The sequence below is a fragment of the Balaenoptera acutorostrata genome, chromosome 5 (genome assembly GCF_949987535.1).
Source record: "Balaenoptera acutorostrata chromosome 5, mBalAcu1.1, whole genome shotgun sequence".
Classification (NCBI taxonomy): domain Eukaryota; kingdom Metazoa; phylum Chordata; class Mammalia; order Artiodactyla; family Balaenopteridae; genus Balaenoptera; species Balaenoptera acutorostrata.
Window position 1 is genome coordinate 71,636,101 of NC_080068.1, and position 19,785 is coordinate 71,655,885.

General features: G+C 37.3%; 1 protein-coding gene across 3 annotated transcripts in view; it reads left to right on the forward strand.

The window, feature by feature from the left end:
• Positions 1-19,785, forward strand: part of TEC (tec protein tyrosine kinase) — a 143,917-nt gene that overhangs the window by 120,145 nt on the left and 3,987 nt on the right. For all 3 annotated transcript variants that reach the window (XM_057547443.1, XM_007180765.2, XM_057547444.1), the window contains exons 9-15: positions 335-389; positions 2,677-2,756; positions 4,212-4,345; positions 7,613-7,687; positions 8,442-8,613; positions 8,735-8,951; positions 18,906-18,970. In XM_057547443.1, coding sequence (XP_057403426.1) covers positions 335-389; positions 2,677-2,756; positions 4,212-4,345; positions 7,613-7,687; positions 8,442-8,613; positions 8,735-8,951; positions 18,906-18,970 — 798 coding nt within the window. The remainder of the gene's footprint in view (positions 1-334; positions 390-2,676; positions 2,757-4,211; positions 4,346-7,612; positions 7,688-8,441; positions 8,614-8,734; positions 8,952-18,905; positions 18,971-19,785) is intronic.

Genomic DNA, 19,785 nt, shown 5'->3' on the forward strand with positions numbered 1-19,785 from the left:
ACTACATCGCTTTGCAAAGGTGTGTATCATATACCGTTATATGAACAATTCAGGTTCTGATATAGCAAGTGTAGCTTGACCTCACTTTAATAAAGAAAATAAGAATGTCGGCGTACATATGTGTCTTCATAAAAACATGGGTAGAAAATGTCTGCATGTATGTGTATCCAAATGCTACTAGTGGTTGTCTATATTATTGAGATTATGAATGAGGTCTTGTTCTTATTTATTGTTTGTTATTGATGAGTAATATTATCAATACCGTGCTAATCCTAAAAAGAAAAAAGAACAATTTTAAAAACCTGAGGCCTTAAACATATCTTTTTCTGTTCAGATGGTATTGCAGAAATATGAATAGAAGCAAAGCAGAGCAACTCCTTAGAAGTGAAGTAAGTGTTTGTACTTGTCTTGTGGGTTTGGTTTCAGCACAAAATCAATTGTAACGAATCCCTGATGAGTAATTCCACCTACCTCTGTTTCTGAAGCCCCAAAAATACTATGACGTAAGTACAAGTTTTGGTTTTTTGAAATCGTTTAAAAGTGAAGACTGCTCTATTAGTTTCCTGGGGCTGCTGTAACAAAGTACCACAGACTGAGTGGCTTAAACAGCAGAAGTTTGTTGTTTCATGGACCTAGAGGTTAGAAGCCTGCAATCCAGATGTCAGTGGGCGTGGCTCCTTCTGGGGGCTGTGAGGGAGGGATCTGTCCCAGGCCCCTCTCCTTTTCTCCCCGTGGTTCTTCCCTCGATGCATGCCTGGCTCTGTGTCCAAATTTCCCTTTTATAAGGACTCCAGTCATATAGGATTAGCCCCCCACCCCCACCCCATGACCTCATTTTCACTTGATTCCCTCTGTAAATCTCCACAGAAGGTCACATTCTGAAGTACCAGGGGTTAGAACTCCAAAGTATGTTTTTTGAGGGGGAAACAATTAAACTCATAACAACAGGTAATAGCTATACACGGGCAACATTTTCTTTACTGTTTCTTACTGATTTATTATTTGCTACCTTGATATTAGTACTTACATGTGTTTTTCCTTTTTGCTTGAAGTTCTCTTTTAAAATAGTTCACATCAGTGTTACGTGCTATCTTTTATGAATTAAGTTTTAACACAATATTTAGTTGCCTTTAGAAATGTGCTAAAATTCTTACACTTTACAAAGAAATAAAGTGGAAGGATGAAATCTGCTATAGAGGAAACTAAGTGGACTTAATAAGGAGACCACCTGAGTCTAGCTGTGACTTTTCTAGTGTTTTTTGCATCTGTAAGACAGAGAGGTTGGATTAGAAGATGACCTCTATAGTTCTCTGCATTTATGATCTAGTTATTCTATTTAGTAATTGCTCCCAGTCTTTTAAACCTGTGCTTTCTCATTTTATCTCCTGCTTAGTACCCACAGTGGAGGTTTAGTTGGACACTTCTTTCTGTAGTTTATGTTACGAGAGCAATAGCAGGTGACTTTGCTTGATTCAGATGACACGTCACCTCTCCCTGCCCCTCCCCCTCTACAGGATTCTTACACGCCTCCCTGGTGACCTCACAATGAGAGGCAGCTCTAGGGAAGTGGGTAGCTAGAAGGCCTGGGGTCCAAACCCTGGCTCTGCTACTTACTAGCTGTTTGACTTGGGGCAAATGTCCAACTTTTCTGTGTCCTATTTCCTTACCTGTAAAGTAAACAGGCAAGGACATAACAATAGTGCCTACCTCATAGGACTGTTTTGAGGACTGAGTAGATCCGCATATTAGAACATATTAAAACAGACTAATGTTCAATAAAGATGTTTTATTGATCGATTAACTGTTAGGATCATTGTCCCTAATTGTTCTTATCAGATTTATTTGTGGGCCTTTATTTCATTCCATTGTCTTCCCTAGGAATAAGAAGAAAATTTATTTTATTTTAATCTGTTAAACACACTTTTATTTTAAAGCAATTTCAGTGCTAGAGATTGACTGTGGCATTATTGGTGGAGAGGTATTTGAGGTTCCCAGCTTCTGTTTCTTGCTCTTAGGCTAAGAACCTGATGAGGATTTAGCTTTTGGTCATTCAGCGTGTTGCTGCCTTTTGGTTTTCTCTGCTTAAGTTGCTTGTGCCTCTGTCTCTCCTTTCGTAAAGAGTGATATTTAACATCGATTTCCAGGGGAATTAAGGATTTAAAAAAAAATCTTCCTATAAAGAGCACTGAGGTATTTACAGGAAAAATGCTGTATGGATAGAAGATGATATTGAGTCGGGATTCAAGGCTTATAGCAAATATGAAAAATGTATGAAATGAAACCCAGTCATTAAGAAATACATTTTTCAGTAACTGTTTCCCCACATGTCCAGGACATAAAGAAATTGCAAAATTTTGTCTGTTAGTTCTGGAAGGGCCCTGAGAGATTGTCATGTTGAAATGTCTCGTACTAGTGTGTGTGAAGAGTTGTGATTGTGGGGAATTATGAGTGTGCTTTCTTTAACTAATCTCACGGTTCAGTAATGTGAAGTGGAAGGTCACATGGATGGGAGATGGTCACGTGGATGACTTACCTGTTGGTAAGTTGCACTTCTCCAAAGCAGATTTTCTCGGCAGACGATAATAATCATAAAATCATAATATTGGGTTCTTGGATCTTCTCTGTGGCATTGGTATTTGTTATTGGATTGAAAAAAATTTTCTTCTTGGATTTTAGGATAAAGAAGGTGGTTTTATGGTAAGAGATTCCAGTCAACCAGGCATGTACACAGTCTCCCTTTATACAAAGTTTGGAGGGTAAGTAATCTCTCCCTCTCTCTCTGCTTAAATTCAGAGTTTTTATATGAAGTTCCTATATAGTTTATATGGATTCCTAATTTTCAAAAAATAAGCTACAATTCAGCATTAAAAAAATCTGAACTTTATTTCTAAAGTCTATACCATTTTTATATTCATATTTAGTAATTTTCCTCATTTTCCATATATATATTTGTTCTGAATGACTACAGAAACTTTAGCAGCATTCCACAGATAATTACTTTGCACTGTGCTAGGTACTAAGGATACCACACTGAGCCAAGTAGACACAGACCCAGCCCTCCAGTAGCTTAGTGAGGGCTTCTTTCAGACAGGCAAACAGGCAGTGATGGTGTATGTGAGTGACTGCTATGAAGGGAGGGCAACGTGTGTGTGTGTGTTTGTGTGTCGGGGTGGTGGTGGGTGGTACATAGCCCAGACACATCTGAGTTAGTCATTAACGTTGTCTACTGACATCCAATGTGAGACCTGACGGGTGAGGCAGGCAAAAGTTGGAGAGAGGGCTTCCCTGGTGGCGCAGTAGTTGAGAATCTGCCTGCCAATGCAGGGGACACGGGTTCGAGCCCTGGTCTGGGAAGATCCCACATGCCGCAGAGCAACTGGGCCCGTGAGCCACAACTACTGAGCCTGTGCGTCTGGAGCCTGTGCTCCACAACAAGAGAGGCCGCGATAGTGAGAGGCCCGCACACTGCGATGAAGAGTGGCCCCCGCTCGCCGCAACTAGAGAAAGCCCTCGCACAGAAACGAAGACCCAACACAGCCAAAAATAAATTAAAAAAAAAAAAAAAAGTTGGAGAGAGGGAAATGTGTTTCTGACACAGGAAATTGCCTGGACCTGGAAGTGAGGGAGCACTTGGTGAACTGACAACAGTGTATTGTAGCTGGACTGTAGAATGGGAGGGGCAGGGGGAAGGGAGGAGAGAGAAGCCTGAGAGGCAGAAGTGGAAGACACGTCACATCCATGTCAAGGAGTCTGAGCTTTATCTTCACAGCAGCAAGAGTTCTCTGGAAAGGATTTTCCGCAAGAGATGACTCAGGAAGGTCTAAGATATCTAAAATAGAATGTGTACATGATTTGTACATCTAGTTTATTAACTTTTAGAGGTCTTCTGGACATTTGCAACACCCAACAGCAGGGACAAAAAGCGGTATCCAGCTAGTAGCTATTTTAAGACTTTTAATTGTTGGTAAATGGAGTTTTGGTAAATGTTCTCTTTCACGATCTCATGCAAGGGACCAAATATCAGTTATCAGTGACCACTTTATAACTTCCATCTGTTAATTTGAAAGGTGAAGCTAAGAAGAACATGGGGAAAAATAAAATTTGTGTAGAGAATAGAGGGGGCCATATGCAGGGACCCTGGTAGAAAACATCTTAAGGGTGAAGTTACATTATTCCAACTTGGTTCTAACGCATTCTGATTTTTGTTACAGAGAAGGTTCATCAGGTTTCAGGCATTATCATATAAAGGAGACAATGACATCTCCAAAGAAGTATTATCTGGCAGAAAAACATGCTTTTAGTTCAATTCCTGAGATTATTGAATATCATAAGCACAATGCAGCAGGTAAGTGACCTGTTAAAACCTATTTCAAATATAAAGTAGTGATTAAAATGATTAGACATTGTGATGAATTCTTCCTTGAGCACGTTTATTTTGTAGTTAATTGTAGAATGTGATTGATTTAAAATTACTGCATATTAAGGAAATGATATATACAAAGAAAAATCAGAAATAATAACTCTAAAGAAGCCCCGTCTTGACCTTAAAACACAAGTTATCCTTATCGTGTGTGGCAAACGTTCACATCTGCCACTTACAATACAAGGTTTACATCCTTGGTACTGACAAAGATTCTTTGCTTGACCGAACTTTAGTCAGTCTCCCGAACCATCTCCTGAGCCCATCTGTACACTTTCTTATAAAATCCAGTTTTGGCAGTAACCCGGCTAAATCACTTTAACCAGAACCCCTTACCCTTGAGATCTGATGTCTAATCACCCTCAATAACTGGTTGGGTTCCTCGTCTTCCACCGTCCCCCTGGGTAATGTCTGGGTACCCTGGCTTATCTTCAGCAAGAACCTTGTTCGATTAGTTTGGCTGGAACCACTCTAAGCCCTCCCTGCGTTGATGTTTCTTTTAGTAATTTTCCATCCACTGATTCCCCACCCTTCTCCTGGGCTGTGAGTTCTCATTTGTCCAGGCTGTATTCGGAGTCTGGCCCATCTCTCTCCCCCACTTTAAAATCCCATTGCAGTGGTCCTTATACCTATCACAGTGGTCCTGAATAAAGCCTGCTGGACCATCTTGAAAAGCGTCATTGAATATTTTTTTTTCTTTAACAGTACCAAACTAAAATCTAATGTATGTCTATGTCGCAGCTGTCACAGAAGCTGCCAGATGAGCAGCTTAGGTTTAGGCCTGTGTTAGAGGCTTCCAAAGACTAGCGTAAGAGTGTCCCAGACACGTCTTCCATCTTCCCAAATCTTTGCTACACTTAACCACCAGAGTGGGAACAAACCAAACATCAAAAACAAAACCAGAAACCACATTTGTGCCCTTGGAAGCGCCAGGGGATGAGATAGAAAGATTTCTAGCCTTTGACTTCAAAGATGTAACTGAGCAGGGGTTAGCCAAGTGTCCAGCCCAATTTATGGAAAATTAACTTTTGAAATTTTATCGAAGGCCCTTGCCAAGTCTGTTGCTATTTGTGACTCTGTTCACGTCTCTCAGATAATGATAGGAACAGTTATTGAGATATAATTTACACACCATAAAGTTCGCCCACATGATGTGTACAACTCAGTGGTCTGTAAATTAGTATATTTACAGAGCTGTGCCAACTATCACCATAATCTGAGGTCATTTTCAGCATCCCCCGTGAAGAAATCTTGAACTCATTAGCAGTCACCCCTTAACCCCTTCCACCAGTCCTGCCCTAGGCACCCACTAATCTACTTTCTATCTCTACAGATTTGCCTATTCTGGACATTTCATGTAAATGGAATCATACCATATGTAGTCTGTTGTGACTAGCTTCTTTGAGCATAATATTTTTGACATTCCTCCATGTCGTAGCCTATATAAGTACTCCACTCCTTTTTATTGATGAATAATAATCCATTGTGTGGATTTTGTTTATCCATTTTGTATCATTCATCAGTTGATGGACATTTGGGCTGTTTCCACATTTTGGCCATTATGAGTAATGCTGCTGTGAACATTTGTGTACAAGTTTTTGCGTGAAACATGTTTCATTTCTTTTGGGTACTAACCTAGGAATGGATTTGCTGGATCATATAATAACTCCGTGTTTAACATTTGAGGAACTGATTTCATATCAATTTATCCCCTGAAGAACTTTTTCTTATCTTTTATTCTAGTCTTTTTCAGCATTCACATTCCCCTATTTCTTTCTTTTTGTTCTTGTGTGAATTTTTATGCTATCTCAATTCACTCATTTCAGAAACATGTATTAAGTGCCTACTGCATGCCAGGAACTATGCCGGACTGTAGGCATACTATGGTGAACTAGATGGCTGTTGATCTTGTCTCTCCCACATCTTACCATCTGGTAGGGGAGACAGAGAAGTACATAACAATATTAAATTGCTATGAGATATGCTGTATTAGAGGAAATACATAGTGCTACAGGTGTTTATAGGAGAAATACCTGGGATTTCTTATTTAGTACTGTAAGCAACTTAAGTTAAAGGATTTAAGGTGCCTCACTGATTTCCAGTAGTTGTGTTATTCCCAGTCGTTAATATTGTAGAGCCCAATTTTTATGCTAAGATTACAAATGCTGAGTTATGTCAGGTGAACTACTTTAATTTTTAGTAGACTACTGTAATTCCATTTCATAATTCAAATCTCATACTAGAAAAGAACATGAAATAATAATTGATAATAATTGTTGGAAACCTTTTAACATCCTTTAAAGTGTTTGCAAGACACCATGCTAGCATAGTGCCTGATAAACACTGTATTTAAAAAAAAAATGTTGAATGAATAAAAACGTATATTTAAAAAACATGAAATTGTCGGCTCAGAGAGTAGCGAAACCAAGCAGGACCCTGTGGGGGCCTTCCTGGGTACAAAAGCTCCTCTGTGTTTCCCGTTTCTTGTTTGGAAAAAAAAAAAAAAAAAAAAAGGCTTTAGTCTCCTAAGCCTTCCCCAAGCTCCAAAGAGCAGGCTCAAGCAGTTAATGATTAGAGTCACAGGACTCCTAGTTCCTCCTGCAGGGATGTAGATAACAATCTGATGCATATCTTTGAGTCGCTCTGCAGAAACTAAGACCCCCATCCGGGTGGAGGATGGTGACTACATGCTGACCACAAGCAGGTAGACCCCAGGCTGGTTGGAACCAGAAGGTTGATGATTGAGATTCCTGAAACATCACCCTGTTACCTACCGTCGGCCAATCAGAAGAAGGTCCACGAGCTGATCACTTGTCTTACTACCCTCTCCCCTAACGATGTCTTTAAAAACCCCTTGTCGAAGGCGACTGGGGAGTTTGGGTCTTTGAGTACAAGCCTCCTGTCCTCCTTGCTTGGCCCTGCAATAAACCTTTTTCTGCTCCAGACTCCGACATTTTGGTTTGTTTGGCCTCACTGTGCATCAGGCACACAGACTTGGTTTTGACCACAGTAGGATCATCCTCCTTCCTGCCTTCCTTTATTTTTTGCTGGCACATAGCAGAGGGCTATATATACACAAAGAAGATGAGCACTAAGTGAATGAATGAATTTTGTAAGTGAGTTTCTAGTTTAGCGCTTTACCATGCCGAATGATTACGTGAATTCAACTGTAATACTCTTTTTGATTTCTAGGACTTGTCACAAGGCTGCGGTACCCAGTTAGCACAAAGGGGGAGAATGCACCAACCACTGCAGGATTCAGCTACGGTAACTCCTTTTGTAGTTGCATGGCAAATTTTCCTTGAAAAGAACCCGTTATCCCAAGACCAGTTTAGATGTGTAGAATTCCACATAGCGGAACTGTTTTTATATAAGTTTACCGTGTGAGATGTTAGATGATTACACTTATAGCTATAGTAACCCTAGGTTTTCTGTTTTCATCATTATTCATTATTTGGTAGAAAACTGTCCGTCAGTGAAAAATAAGCATTACCATGTTACTTCTAAAATAAATCAAAGCCTTTCCTGCTTCTCACTGGGCTTGGTTGGCTACTCACAGGAAAGTAAAGATGGAGGTAATAGAGAAGACATGCAACTTGATTGTCTTTGTGCTACTGGTGAAAGCCTTTTAAACAGGTTAAACTCTTTCCAACTTGATGGAATTGAAAAAGAAAAAAAAAACTTCAGGGGGAGGAATGGTAAAGGAGGAAGTATTTGTTTAAAAAAGAAAAAAGTACCTTTAACTTTCAAGCTCCATTATTATTAGCCTATTGTGCAGCATCTTCTTGCCTTCTTCAGTTCACTTTGCTTTTATTGTGACAGCTGAGAAGGGGTCCATCCTCCCCAGAGGGAGGAAAGCCACCTTCTGTCGCTTATGGGCAGGTTGCAAGTCTGCTCTGTGTTGGTAATTGTATTACCTTGTAAGTTTTAGATTGACCTTGGTTATAGTTTCTTTGTTTCTCACTGATTCCTACTGTATTCTCCTGATTAAATTTTATCACTTTCCCCCTCTGTCTCACAGAAAAATGGGAGATTAACCCTTCAGAGCTGACCTTTATGAGGGAGTTGGGGAGTGGACTCTTTGGAGTAGTAAGGCTTGGCAAGTGGCGAGCTCAGTACAAAGTAGCCATCAAAGCTATTAGGGAAGGTGCCATGTGTGAGGAAGATTTTATAGAAGAAGCTAAAGTAATGATGTAAGTTTCTATGTTTTTTCCGGTTCCCCTTTTTGTATTAAAAAGTGACCCCTTGCCAGCTAACACCCCTGGTGGTTTCTTTCCCTGCAGTAACTCTGTGTATGCATGACTTCCCTCTCAGGAAACTGACACACCCGAAGTTAGTACAGCTTTATGGTGTATGCACCCAGCAGAAACCCATTTACATCGTTACCGAGTTCATGGAAAGGGGATGCCTTTTGAATTTCCTCCGACAGAGACAAGGCCATTTTAGTAGAGATATGCTGCTGAGCATGTGTCAAGATGTGTGTGAAGGGATGGAGTACCTGGAGAGAAACAGCTTCATCCACAGAGACCTGGTAATCACAGACCACCTGCATTCCCATCACCAGCCAAATTCCTTTGTAATCTGGGTCAACAGATGAGCAATGACGTGTTCATACCCAAGTTTTGTTCTCAACAATATATCACCATTACTTTTAAATGTGGTAAATTTAACTTGCCCCATAGTTTTAACAGAAAGACCTTTATTAAATCTAATACATGTAGTATATAATTACATAGGTACCTGCTTATTAAATCATACAATTACCTAGGTAATATTTCCAAGTTAGTTACCATACATTACATTTGGTCTTCATAAGAATCCCATGAGATAGCTAATCATAACAGATTTTCTGACCACCATTGTCTTATAGATAAGAAAATTAGCATCAGAGAAGTGAAATGACATGCATATGGTGATAAAAGGGAAGTTAAGCGTTGACTTATCCTTTGACTAAGTCCTAAGCTGTTTTCCGTCTCACACGCTAGAAGCTGAAACTATAACAGAAATCCTTTCGTTCATTTTCTTCACTGGAAAGAGATGGAGTCGACGTTAATTCCAGAAAATACCAGAAAAAGTAATCTATTACTAGTTCTAAATTATTGTGATGGAGACGCTTCTTAATTTTTCCTCTCTCTTACTCTGTCTCCCTCTCTTCTCCACTCTTTTTTTCTTTCTCTTTTTCTTCTCTGCCTATTCTTCCCAAATGTGTCTATTTTCAGTATGTTGGTAGAACCGTTAGTCCCTGTTAAAGTATACAATACTCTATTATTAACTATAGCCATCATGCTATATCTTAGATCCTCAAAACTTATCTTGTAACTGAAAGTTTGTACCCTTTGACCAACATCTCCATTTCCCCTAACCCCCCAACCCCTGGCAATCACCAGTATAGTCTTCCTTTCTATGAGTTCCATTTTTTTTTCCCCTTAGATTCCATATATAAGTGATAGCATATAGTATTTGTCTTTCTCTGTCTGGTCTGTTTCACTTAACATAGTGTCCTCCAGGTTCATTCATGTTGTTGCAACTGATGAGATTTCCTTTTTTTTTTTATGGTTGAACAATGTTCCATTCTGTCTATATATATATATATATATATATATATATATATATATATATACACACACACACACACACACACACACCACATTGTCTTTATTCATTCACCCATTGATGGACACTTAGGTTGTTTCCATATCTGGCTATTGTGAATAATGCTGCTATGAATATGGGAATGCAGATATTTCTTTAAGGTACTGATTTTGTTTCCTTCAGCTGCATACTAGGAAGTGGGACTGATGGATCATATATATGGTAGTTCTGTTTTTAATTTCTTGAGGAACCTCCATACTGCTTTCCATAGTGGCCATGCCAATTTGCATTCCCACCAACAGTATACAAGGGTTCCTCTTTCTCCACCTTTTCTTTTTTTGTTATTTCTGAGATATACATTTTAAAGTAATAACTAGAATTATGACTTATAACATTATAACAGAACATATAAGATTTTTAGGAATTTCATGTAATGTCTGAAACATTTATATTAACATATTTCCATAAAAATAACCCAAAGAAAGTTGAGTATTGTTTATTTTTTTAATTTCTGAATTTTATTTTATTTATTTTTTATACAGCAGGTTCTTATTAGTCATCAATTTTATACACAACAGTGTATACATGTCAATCCCAATCGCCCAATTCAGCACACCACCACCCCCATCCCCCCATGGCTTTCCCCCCTTGGTGTCCGTACGTTTGTTCTCTACATCTGTGTCTCAACTTCTGCCCTGCAAACCGGTTCATCTGTACCGTTTTTCTAAGTTCCACATACATGCATTAATATATGAGATTTGTTTTTCTCTTTCTGACTTACTTCACTCTGTATGATAGTCTCTAAATCCATCCACGTCTCAACACATGACTCAATTTCGCTCCTTTTTATGGCTGAGTAATATTCCATTGTATATATGTACCACAACTTCTTTATCCATTCGTCTGTTGATGGGCATTTAGGTTGCTTCCATGACCTGGCTATTGTAAATAGTGCTGCAATGAACATTGGGATACATATGTCTTTTTGAATTATGGTTTTCTCTGGGTATATGCCCAGTAGTGGGATTGATGGATCATATGGTAATTCTATTTTTAGTTTTTTAAGGATCCTCCATACTGTTCTCCATAGTGGCTGTATCAATTTACATTCCCACCAACAGTGCAAGAGGGTTCCCTTTTCTCCACACCCTCTCCAGCATTTGTTGTTTGTAGATTTTCTGATGATGCCCATTCTAACTAGTGTGAGGTGATACCTCATTGTTGTTTGATTTGCATTTCTCTAATAATTAGTGATGTTGAACAGCTTTTCATGTGCTTCTTGGCCATCTGTATGTCTTCTTTGGAGAAATGTCTATTTAGTTCTTCTGCCCATTTTTGGATTGGGTTGTTTGTTTCTCTAGTATTGAGCTGCATGAGCTGTTTATATATTTTGAAGATTAATCCTTTGTCCGTTGATTCGTTTGCAAATATTTTCTCCCATTCTGAGGATTGTCTTTTCGTCTTGTTTATGGTTTCCTTTGCTGTGCAAAAGCTTTTGAGTTTCATTAGGTCCCATTTGTTTATTTTTGGTTTTATTTCTATTACTCTACGAGGTGGATCAAAAAAGTTCTTGCTGTGATTTATGTCAAAGAGTGTTCTTCCTATGTTTTCCTCTAAGAGTTTTATAGTGTCTGGTCTTACATTTAGTTCTCGAATCCATTTTGAGTTTATCTTTGTGTATGGTGTTAGGGAGTGTTCTAAATTCATTCTTTTACATGTAGCTGTCCAGTTTTCCCAGCACCACTTATTGAAGAGACTGTCTTTTCTCCACCGTATATCCTTGCCTCCTTTGTCATAGATTAGTTGACCATAGGTCCGTGGATTTATCTCTGGGCTTTCTATCTTGTTCCATTGATCTATGTTTCTGTTTTTCTGCCAATACAATATTGTCTTAATTACTGTAGCTTTGTAGTATAGTCTGAAGTCAGGGAGTCTGATTCCTCCAGCTCCGTTTTTTTCCCTCAAGACTGCTTTGGCTATTCAGGGTCTTTTGTGTCTCCAAACAAATTTTAAGACTTTTTGCTCTAGTTCTGTAAAAAATGCCATTGGTAATTTGATAGGGATTGCATTGAATCTGTAGATTGCTTTGAGTAGTATAGTCATTTTCATAATATTGATTCTTCCAATCCAAGAACATGGTATATCTCTCCATCTGTTGGTATCATCTTTAATTTCTTTCATCAGTGTCTTATAGTTTTCTGCATACAGGTCTTTTGTCTCCTTAGGTAGGTTTATTCCTAGGTATTTTATTCCTTTTGTTGCAATGGTAAATGGGAGTGTTTCCTTAATTTCTCTTTCAAATTTTTATCATTAGTGTATAGGAATGCAAGAGATTTCTGTGCATTAATTTTGCATCCTGCAACTTTACCAAATTCATCGATTAGCTCTAGTAGTTTTCTGGCAGTATCTTTAGGATTCTCTATGTATAGTATCATGTCATCTGCAAACAGTGACAGTTTTACTTCTTCTTTTCCAATTGGTATTCCTTTTATTTCTTTTTCTTCTCTGATTGCCATGGCTAGGACTTCCAAAACTATGTTGAATAATAGTGGCGAGAGTGGACATCCTTGTCTTGTTCCTGATCTTAGAGGAAATGCTTTCAGATTTTCACCATTGAGAATGATGTTTGCTGTGGGTTTGTCATATATGGCCTTTATTATGTTGAGGTAGGTTCCCTCTACGCCCACTTTCTGGAGAGTTTTTATCATAAATGGGTGTTGAATTTTGTGAAAAGCTTTTTCTGCATCTCTTGAGATAATCATATGGTTTTTATTCTTCAGTTTGTTAATATGGTGTATCACATGGATTGATTTGCATATATTGAAGAATCCTTGCATCCCTGGGGTAAATCCCACTTGATCATGGTGTATGATCCTTTTAAAGTGTTGCTGGATTCTGTTTGCTAGTATTTTGTTGAGGATTTTTGCATCCATATTCATCAGTGATATTGATCTGTAATTTTCTTTTTTTGTAGTATCTTTGTCTGGTTTTGGTATTAGGGTGATGGTGGCCTCATAGAATGAGTTTGGGAGTATTCCTTCCTCTGCAGTTTTTTGGAAGAGTTTGAGAAAGATAGGTGTTAGCTCTTCTCTAAATGTTTGATAGAATTCACCTGTGAAGCCATCTAGTCATGGACTTTTGTTTGTTGGAAGATTTTTAATCACAGTTTCAATTTCATTACTTGTGATTGGTCTGTTCATAGTTCTATTTCTTCCTGGTTCAGTCTTGGAAGGTTATACCTTTCTAAGAATTTGTCCATTTCTTCCAGGTTGTCTATTTTATTGGCATAGAGTTGCTTGTAGTAGTCTCTTAGGATGCTTTGTATTTCTGCGGTGTCTGTTGTAACTTCTTTTTCATTTCTAATTTTATTGATTTGAGTCCTCTCCCTCTTTTTCTTGATGAGTCTGGCTAATGGTTTATCAATTTTGTTTATCTTCTCAAAGAACCAGCTTTTAGTTTTATTGATCGTTGCTATTGTTTTCTTTGTTTCTATTTCATTTATTTCTGCTCTGATCTTTATGATTTCTTTCCTTCTGCTAACTTTGGGTTTTGTTTGTTCTTCTTTCTCTAGTTCCTTTAGGTGTAAGGTTAGATTGTTTATTTGAGATTTTTCTTGTTTCTTGAGGTAGGCTTGTATAGCTATAAACTTCCCTCCTAGAACTCTTTTGCTGCATCCCATAGGGTTTGGATCGTTGTGTTTTCATTGTCATTTGTCTCTAGGTAGTTTTGGATTTCCTCTTTGATTTCTTCAGTGATCTCTTGGTTATTTAGTAATGTATTGTTTAACCTCCATGTGTTTGTGTTTTTTACATTTTTTCCCTGTAATTCATTTCTAATCTCATAGCATTGTGGTCAGAAGAGATGCTTGATATGATTTCAACTTTCTTAAATTTACTGAGGCTTGATTTGTGACCCAAGACGTGATCTATCCTGGAGAATGTTCTGTGTGCACTTGAGAAGAAAGTGTATTTTGCTGTTTTTGGATGGAATGTCCTATAAATATCAGTTTAATCTCTCTGGTCTATTGTGTCATTTAAAGCTTCCTTTTCCTTATTTATTTTCATTTTGGATGATCTGTCCATTGGTGTAAGTGAGGTGTTAAAGTCCCCCACTATTACTGTGTTACTGTCGATTTCCTCTTTTATAGCTGTTAGCAGTTGCGTTATGTATTGAGGTGCTCCTACATTGGGTACATATATATTTATAATTGTTATATCTTCTTGGATTGACCCCTTGATCATTATGTAGTGTCCTTCCTTTTCTCTTATAACATTCTTTATTTTATAGTCTATTTTATCTGATATGAGGATTGCTACTCCAGCTTTATTTTGATTTCCATTTGCATGGAATATCTTTTTCCATCCCCTCACTTTCAGTCTGTATGTGTCCCTAGGTCTGAAGTGGGTCTCTTTTAGACAGCATATGGGTGAGTCTTGTTTTTGTATCCATTCAGCAAGCCTGTGTCTTTTGTTTGGAGCATTTAATCCATTCACGTTTAAGGTGGTTATCGATATGTATGTTCCTATGACCATTTTCTTAATTGTTTTGGGTTTGCTTTTGTAGGTCCTTTTCTTCTCTTGTGTTTCCCACTTAGAGAAGTTCCTTTAGCATTTGTTGTAGAGCTGGTTTGGTGGTGCTGAATTCTCTTAGCTTTTGCTTGTCTGTAAAGCTTTTGATTTCTCCATCGAATCTGAATGAGATCCTTGCCGGGTAGAGTAATCTTGGTTGTAGGTTCTTCCCTTTCATCACTTTAAGTATATCATGCCACTCCCTTTTGGCTTGTAGAGTTTCTGCTGAGAAATCAGCTGTTAACTTTGTGGGAGTTCCTGTGTATGTTATTTGTCGTTTTTCCCTTGCTGCTTTCAATAATTTTTCTTTGTCTTTAATTTTTGCCAATTTGATTACTATGTGCCTCGGCATGTTTCTCCTTGGGTTTATCCTGTATGGGCCTCTCTGCGCTTCCTGGACTTGGGTGGCTATTTCCTTTCCCATGTTAGGGAAGTTTTCAACTATAATCTCTTCAAATATTTTCTCTGGTCCTTTGTCTCTCTCTTCTCCTTCTGGGACCCCTATAATGCAAATGTTGTTGCATTTAATGTTGTCTCAGAGGTCTCTTAGGCTGTCTTCATTTTTTTTCATTCTTTTTTCTTTATTCTGTTCCGCAGCAGTGAATTCCACCATTCTGTCTTCCAGGTCACTTATCCGTTCTTCTGCCTCAGTTATTCTGCTATTGATTCCTTCTAGTATAGCTTTCATTTCAGTTATTGTATTGTTCATCTCTGTTTGTTTGTTCTTTAATTCTTCTAGGTCTTTGTTAAACATTTCTTGCATCTTATCGATCTTTTCTTCCATTGTTTTTCCGAGGTCCTGGATCATCTTCACTATCATTATTCTGAATTCTTTTTCTGGAAGGTTGCCTATCTCCACTTCATTTAGTTGTTTTTCTGGGGTTTTATCTTATTCCTTCATCTGGTACATAGCCCTCTGCCTTTTCATCTTGTCTATCTTTCTGTGAATGTGGTTTTTGTTCCACAGGTTACAGGATTGTAGTTCTTCTTGCTTCTGCTCTCCACCTTTTCTTTTTTTCCAGCTGTTGTCATCTCGTGTTTTTGTTGGTAGTCGTTCTGACAGGTGTGAGGTGATATCTCATTGTGGTTTTGATTTGCATTTCCCTGATGATTAGTGGTGTTGAGCCCCTTTCCACATACCTATTGGCCATTTGCATGTCTTTTTTTTTTTGGTCTTGCCACACGGCATGCAGGATCTTAGTTCCCCAAGTAGGATTGAACCTGTGCCCCCTGCAGTGGAAGTGTGGAGTACTAACCACTGGACCGCCAGGGAATTCCCTTGTGTGTCTTTTTTGATAAAATGTATATTCAGTCCTCTGCTCATTTTTCAATCAAATATTTGCTTTTTTGCTGTTGAGTTGAATGAGTTCCTTATATATTTTAGATATTAACCCTTTATCAGATACATGTTTTACAAGATTTTTTTCCCATTCTGTAGTTTGCCTTTTTGTTTTGTTGATTGTTTCCTTTGCTGTGAAAAAAACTTTTTACTTTGGTATAGCCCTAGTTATTTATTTTTGCTTTTGTTGCCTGTGCTTTGGTGTCAGATCCAAAAAATCATTGCCAAGACCATGTCAAAGAGCTTTTCCCCTATGTTTTCTTCTAGGAGTTGTGTATTTTCAGGTGTTACATTTAAGTCTTTAATCAATTTCAAGTTAATTTTGTGTATGGTGTAAGAGTAGGGTCCAATTTCATTATTTTGCCTATGGATATTTGAATTTCTCAGCACCATTTATGGAAGAGACTGTCCTTTCCCCATTGTGTGTTCTTGGTGCCCATGTTAAAGATTAGTTGACCATATATACATGGGTTTATTTCTGGATTCTCTGTTCTGTTCCATTGGTCTATGTCTCTGTTTCTGTGCCAGTACCATACAGTTTTGATTACTGTATTTCTGTAATCTAGTTCAAAATCAGGAAATGTGATGCCTCCAGCTTTATTCATTTTCAAGATTGTTTTGGCTATTCAAGGTCTTTTGTAGTTTTGTATGAAATTTAGATTGTTTTTTATATTTCTCTGAAAAATGTAGTGGAATTTTGATAGGGTTGCATTAAATGTGTAGATCATTTTGGGTAGTAGGGACATTTTAACAGTATTAATTCTTCCACTCTGTGAACACAGGATATCTTGCCATTTATTTGTGTCTTCTTCAGTTTCTTTCATCAGTGTCTCACAGTTTTCAGTGTACAGATCTTTCACCTGCTTGGTAAAATTTACCTACATTATGTTAATGTTTTTGATGCTATTGAAATTCACTTGCTTTCTTAATTTCTCTCAGTTCATTGTTAGCGTATAGAAACAAAACTGATTTTTCTATGTTTAGTTTGTATCCTGCAACTTTACTGAGTTCTTTTATTACTTCTAACAGTTTTTTAGTGGAGTCTTTAGAGTTTTCTATATATGAGATCATGTCATCTGCAAACAGAGACAATCTTACTTTTCTATTCCAATTTGGATGCCTTTTATTTCTTTTTCTCACCTAGTTGCTCTGGCTAGGACTTTCAGTACTATGTTCAATAGAAGGGACAAGAGTGGGCATCCTTGTCTTGTTCCTGATCTTGGAGGAAAAGCTTTTAGCTTTTCACCATTGAGTATGTTGTTAGCTGTGGGCTTGTAATATATGACTTTTATTATGTTGAGGTACATTCCTTCTATACCTAACTTGTTGAGAGTTTTTAATCATGAAATGAAAGGATTTTGAATTTTGTCAGATGCTTTTTCTGTATCTGTTGAGATGATCATGTGATTTTTATCCTTCCTTCTGTTAGTGTGGTGTATCACGTTTTTGATTTGCCTATGTCAAACCATCCTTGTATCCCAGGGATAAACACCACTGGATCATGGCGTATGATCCTTTTAATGTGCTGTTGAATTCTGTTTGCTAATATTTTGTTGAGGATTTTTTCATCTATGTTCATCAGCCATATTGGCCTGTATTTTTATTTTCTTTTTGTGTCCTTATCTTGCTTTGGAGTTAGGGTAATGTTGACCTTATAAAATGAGATTGGAAGTGAACCTTTTAAAATTTTTTGGAAGAGTTTGAGCACTTAGGATTGGTGTTAACTCTTCTTTAAATGTTTGGTAGAATTCACCAGTGAAGCCATCCAGTCCTGGGCTTTTCTTTCACAAAACTTTTAAAGATCACATTTTATGATTGGGGCAAAGGACTTTGCAAAATAGAAGATGTGATATGTGTAACATTAGTTATTATTATTATTATGCTCAGTGATGATAAAGAACATCTCTTTGTCATATTGAAACTTGTGAATTTAACACCTTCCTCTTTTTTGACTTTTAAAACTGATGGAAATCTGTTGTCTACGTGGGTATGGCAGGTTACACCTCTCTACACATACCACACCTTGGTGAAGGCAATTTTGATATGTTTGTGCCTATGATACTGACATCATTAGGGTAGGTTTTTCTCATCCCTTAAGGGAAGATTTTGATGCTTCTGTCTCCTGGGTGAAGAATCCTGGTGACTATAAAGTAAAGGCATGATAAGGTATCTTTATAGGAAGACGGTGATAATCCAGGGAACGGGTATTAACTCATACTTTAAAAGAGACTCTTAAAACGCATTCAACAGGAAATAACCTTGTGTAAATGGAATTTTCCGTGTACAGAGAATAAAATTCTGAAGCATGAGGAAGAAAAATACATTCTTAGTCTATGGGTTATAGCATGTAAAAAGATTGTCATCATGTCTTCCTTCTGAGAAATACTATGTCTTTTTCCAAACTATTTTCTTGAACCTTGTAACCTTAAAGAATGGGGAAGAAAGTATAAATAATCTAGAATTGTATTTGTCATAAATGGCAAAGCAAACTATGTTACACATGGCTGTTCTTTTGACTCTTTGGGTTAGAAAAGACCAATCATTGAGCAAAGCCACTGGGTAAAAGATTGTTCACCCATCACTCTGATGCTCGTGTGTTATAAGGCTCGCCTAGTAAGAACCTGAATTAAGGACTTTAAGAGATGTTGTCACTATCAATAAGAAAATCAGATAGTTTAATAAGAATAGAAATGGGTGGGCAAAAAGCTGATTGACCCTCCTATTAGTCCTTGTATAGATATGACAGTTGGCAAAGATTATGTAATAATGCCTTTTTGCACATGAGACTTTTGACCTGTCTTTCTATCCATTCTTTCATATAAATGTTGAAGACATTTCCATAGGGGTAAAAAAAAAATTTGTAAGAGACACCACCTCTGCAAATGTTGACTGGGTTACACTAAATTTAATATAAATAGAACTTATATTTTTCTACTTTTATTGTGGAACTTTGCAACTAATATACCATTATAATGTTGTTTTCCAGGCTGCCAGAAATTGTCTAGTAAATGAGGCAGGAATTGTGAAAGTTTCTGATTTTGGAATGGCTAGGTAAGGCTGAGTATATGTGAACATTTTCTATAAATTTTGGATTAAATTAATGTAAGACTGTGGCCTTTCCCTTGAAAGTACTTGACTTTTTCTTTGCAGTTTGTGTCAACTTCTTCCTCTGATGCCTGTTTAAGAGCTATTTTGAAATATCTTTTGTTCCTTTAACAAAACATTAGAAGTACCCATCATTTTTTTTTAAGTCCCCATCATTTTTGTACAGATTGATTTTTCTGCTTCTTAGTGTTTTTTATATAAGGTTAGAAAATAGATTATCTATATTTTGAAAGATTTCTTTGCTGAATTTCTTTTTTTACTGTTAGCTTTGGCTTTTTCTCAGGTAAACTGTTGAGAAATTATGATTACTTAATACTTCATTATATGGTTTTAGTTGATATTCACATTAGCTTATAGAATTGATAAGCATGGAAATAATCTGCATTGATAAAGCAAAAAGGAAACCCTATTAGATGTCCTGAGATAAAATATATTAAAATAACACAGTATACATTGTGTTAATTATTGTTAATCATTCTCTCCACTAGGTGGTAGTATAGCCCGTTAAATACACTACTTTCTTTTCTCCCTGGTGTGGATTAAATTTCTAGAATCTTTTGTTTTGATAGAAATGTGTTCGGGGTAAGTTTTTAGAATACGCAAATCGGTAATGTTTTTATTCTCTAAATTTTTGTAATCTTAATAGGGTGTTAGAAAAGTCCTTTAAAAAGTATTTCATTTGTCCTTTCTTTCCCTCCTTCCTTCATCCATTCATTTAGCTGTACACCCATCCATACAAAATTAGGTGCCTGCTCTGTGCC